The sequence below is a fragment of the Cucumis melo genome, chromosome 1, assembly GCF_025177605.1.
Source record: "Cucumis melo cultivar AY chromosome 1, USDA_Cmelo_AY_1.0, whole genome shotgun sequence".
NCBI classification, from domain to species: Eukaryota; Viridiplantae; Streptophyta; class Magnoliopsida; order Cucurbitales; family Cucurbitaceae; genus Cucumis; species Cucumis melo.
In genome coordinates this window covers 32,479,353-32,483,351 of record NC_066857.1, presented here as the reverse complement: position 1 = coordinate 32,483,351, position 3,999 = coordinate 32,479,353, and the positions used below count along the sequence as shown (strand labels likewise).

General features: G+C 36.2%; 1 protein-coding gene across 1 annotated transcript; it reads right to left on the bottom strand.

Annotated features, from left to right (window-relative positions):
* On the bottom strand, positions 1-2,549 carry LOC103492842 (autophagy-related protein 18a). Its single transcript, XM_008453387.3, has 4 exons — positions 1,634-2,549; positions 1,295-1,499; positions 792-918; positions 1-358 (listed from the first exon to the last, which is right to left on the bottom strand). The coding sequence occupies exons 1-4, from the start codon at positions 2,441-2,443 to the stop codon at positions 268-270; spliced, it is 1,233 nt and encodes a 410-aa protein (XP_008451609.2). The 5' UTR covers positions 2,444-2,549; the 3' UTR covers positions 1-267.
* Between the last annotated feature and the right edge of the window lie 1,450 nt (positions 2,550-3,999).

The following is a 3,999-nucleotide window of genomic DNA, read 5'->3' as shown; positions in this document are numbered from 1 at the left end:
AAAGTAATCTCATGAGTCATATTTTCTTCTCTTCATTTCCAATTTTTTTTCTGCTTCCTCCTTGTTTTAAGTACAGCAAATATGACAAGAAAAATTAAAATATGAACATGAGTGGCAATAGTAGGGTTCTTTTTTTCTTTTTTCTCTTTTCCTTAAAGACGGACATAGGCCAATCTATACATGTACATAGATGTATTTACAGCAGGCTTAGGAGGTTGCAGGAAAAGAAAATACATACGAAATCACCGAAATAAAGAGAACATTGGGCTAGAAGGCTTCCTCCGGCATTAGAAAGTTGTGATATTCAAGCTGGGTCATCTCTCCTCCATTCACCGAATCAAATTGGCATCGGTAGAAGCTACACAAAATTAAAAATTGAAACATCAACATTCTAAAATTCCAAAACGGCAGTATTATAACAAAACAGAACATTGAAATAGAGTGGATAAAGAAAATGGTTCTACAAGTTGGAAAAGTGGAAGAAAGTAAATTTTATCATGTACAATGAAGGGGAGTAATCAATAATACAAGAGTGAATGGACGCTTTCCCAAATTAGGGTAATGCTAACGAAAAGAAAACGTAACAACTAAGAAATAGTTCAAGTTAGAGCAGAAGAAAATAATTATCTATCTGCAATCTATGAAAAAGAAACTTTCACATTAACTATATATTCATCTGAAGACATCAAACTTGTAGTCAGGTTTTCCAAACAACCCTCATCTTAATTACTGTTCTGCATAATAAATCATCAAGTGAAAGAGAAATATTGAGAAAAGAGTAGATATGGTACCTTCCATCCATTCCAAGGATTACAACCGTATTCTTCTGGTGACCAAAAGCAACGACATACTGAGAGCCTTCATGCAAGCGAAACTGAGCGACTGACCACTCCGACTTGAAATATTTTGGCAAGACACCTACAGGTCCAAAAGTTTTCATTATATCCACAGCAAGAGGCAAAAAAGGACATTGGTCATTACTTGCCATTATTATGCTAGAAAATAAAATGGACAATCTCCAATCTCTTGGTTTTCATGTTGTATTGAATTTCTTATTCTTCTAGCAATCATTTAAAGAAAAATGGAACATACAAATAAAACGTGGAGGACAGTATCGGGGCAACAATAGAGTCAGCCTTCTAGTCTAAGCATTCCCTTCTAGAGGGTGCTAATAAATTTCTTGGGGATTCCCTAGCTGTTGTACTAAATGATTATAGAGCAATTAAAAATCAAATAGTTAATAACCAAATAGAGTGGAAATCAGTAGTTGGACAAAAGGAAAGGGGTTTATTACCTTTGATGAAGGAAAATGAGGAACCGGATGGTGCCACAGAAAGAGAAGAATCGTTCTGATGAGTCATATCATTCCCAAGAGATCCAGAATTGACTTTAAGGCTGAACACATGAACGGTGCCCTTGTCACTGGAGACTGCCAGCCATTGAGCAGTCGATGAGAAAGCCAAACTGTATATCTCTGCTCTATCTGCCCCTCTCCTTACCTGTACATAATTCCAGATCTCACAAAGTAAATTCCTTGCCACATTAATTGGCATTCCAGCAATCTCAAAACTAAAATTCAAACAATTCAACACAAACCCAGAAGAAGAATTCAATTTCAAGAACAGTGACGCACCTCTTGAAGTAAATTTCCATCAAATGTGTTGAATATCCGAACCAAAGTTCCCTTGGTACTAGCTGTAGCAAGCAACTGCCCATTGGTCGTAAGTGCAAAGCAAGCAATCCTCGAGTCATGAGCCATAATAAACTTAGTCCGTCGAGAGGCATAATGCTCAACCCTAACCTGCCCCTTCTGTAATCCAGGGCAAACAAGAACAAGCGAAGTACTCAACTGGGAAACAGCACAAAGACCCTTAGGGTTGGCAATAGTTTCAATCTGATGCAGCAACTTCAAATCCGCAAAATTGTAAACAAAAACCTTCTGTTCCAAAATAACAATAATCCTGTCTCTCTGTAAACGAACACCACGAACAGCAGACCTAAACGAAAGCTCCCCAATACACCGGCTCTGATGATCATCCCAAATCATAACCTTATTAGGCGGATACTGAGGGTCGGGTCCACCACCAACAAGAGCCAAAATATTACATCGAAAAAGCATCTCAACAACACCAACACCACCTCCACGGTCAAAATCCCTCCGGAAAATCTCTCTGAAGGGATCGCAATTGTAGATCCGAAACCCACGGTCAGTCCCGGCGGCAAAGCAGCCATGATCTTGATTGAAGGAGAGATGTAGCAGAGAAGGCTGCGAAGCAGGAGGTTCAACCGCCGGGGACAAACCCGTCGGGTCCACCGATGAAACGGAATCGGAATCGAAGCGTTCGGAGGAGGAGGAGTCGGCGACGGCGGAGGGAGGGTTAGGATTGGGATTGGGATTGGGATTGGGCCATGGAGGGGAAGGGAAAGCGGAGAGGGTTTCCATTAGAGGGAATCAAAGGAATTGAGATTCAGATGAAAACGAAGATGATGATTTTTTTTAGAAGAAGAAATTAGAGCTTGAGTGAAGTTACGAATATGACTTCGAAATTGTATAATAGTTCATCAGAATGTTTGGGGGTAGTTTTGTCATTTTGTTAGTTCCTGATTATTCCGTCCTTGTTAGGTGAGTGAACGACACGTAGTTGTACGTGACGTAATTAGCTTTGTGCCCAAGCGAAGCGAAGTTACAAAAATCGATCTGTCGGCTTGGGTTTTTCGACTAATTATAGTCATAGACACCCCAATTTTGGAATAACATATAATCTTACCTTTTGCCTTGTTTAATCTTGATGACTTAGTTTTACTATATTGAATTTATCCAGTTGTTAGTATTTACTATTTACTGCTAATTTAGTCAAAAACAACTGATTGAATTTTACTATGTATGTATCTATCCATATCCAACCATCCTAAATCTAACACAACATATATATTCTTTGTCTTAACACCTTTCATGTTAAAGACAAAATTTTGAAGGTTGAAATTGAATTGATTGGGATGTTCTTCATAATTGATGATTATGGATTCTTTCTCATGTTATTAATTCGAATTTGTTTGTGTTTTTGTATCACTTAAACATATTTTAAAGTTTATGGATCTATTACACTTGCTCGTAACTAAAGAGTGTTTTGATATAATTTATTTCAATAAAATAGATACTTAGCTAATGCTACATATTTTTAACTAATTGAGTCATGTTTATAATAGATATTTTTAGTTCACATTTTGTATTTTGTTGAAATTGATGGTAAATTATCAAAACTACTCTACAAAATATAATAATGAAAATTGACGTTTGATTATGGTAGATTAATATAAATTATAGATAGTTAAGAAAACAAAGCTTTGGTTGTATCCTTTCTGTCTTGAATGGACTATTATTTGAACATTTTTGTTTTCATGTCTTTTAATGCAGCTCTTGGTAAAGCCAGATTGGATCTTTGGCTGCCATCTTAATTATGACCAAAAGTGGTGGGTTAATTTAAAAAGAGAAATAGACCAAAACAAGTTGATTCAAAACAAATTAGAAAAGTAAGGATATTTTTATTTGTCACATAGACTGGCTGACGTCATTTCTTTACGATATCTTGATTTAAGAGGCTCCATCAATCATCTATGAGGTATGTGTGTAATCGATTGAGTGTGCGGAAGATGTTATACCCATTTAGAAAAAAAGAAAAAAAGATTACAATTGAGATTGAGAATTTTAGGAGAACATTGTTGCACAAACAAAGTATCGATAGGGAAGAAATATAATATAATAATAATAATAGTATAGTAATAATAATAATTACTGAAATAATATTCTTAAGAATTCTAAAAAAACTTCCACAACCTCGAAGACTCTCGGAACTTCAACCAGTTTTTGTGTGTCTCTGAGACCATTTATTGCAAGTAAGTGATGGACTACACAATGTTATCATGAGATGCATAGACTATGTGGGATAGTAGGATTTCAACGCTTGGCGATGAACACTAAGAATAGGCATCTACTTAACA

Bases quoted from the DNA above. Each gene is read 5' to 3' on its own strand.
- LOC103492842 (XM_008453387.3), bottom strand. From the start codon at position 2,443: ATGGAAACCCTCTCCGCTTTCCCTTCCCCTCCATGGCCCAATCCCAAT. The intron at 1,500-1,633 runs GTGCGTCACTGT...AATTATGTACAG, and splicing joins ATGGAAATTTACTTCAAGAG to GTAAGGAGAGGGGCAGATAG. The intron at 359-791 runs GTACCATATCTA...AATTTTGTGTAG, and splicing joins ATCCTTGGAATGGATGGAAG to CTTCTACCGATGCCAATTTG.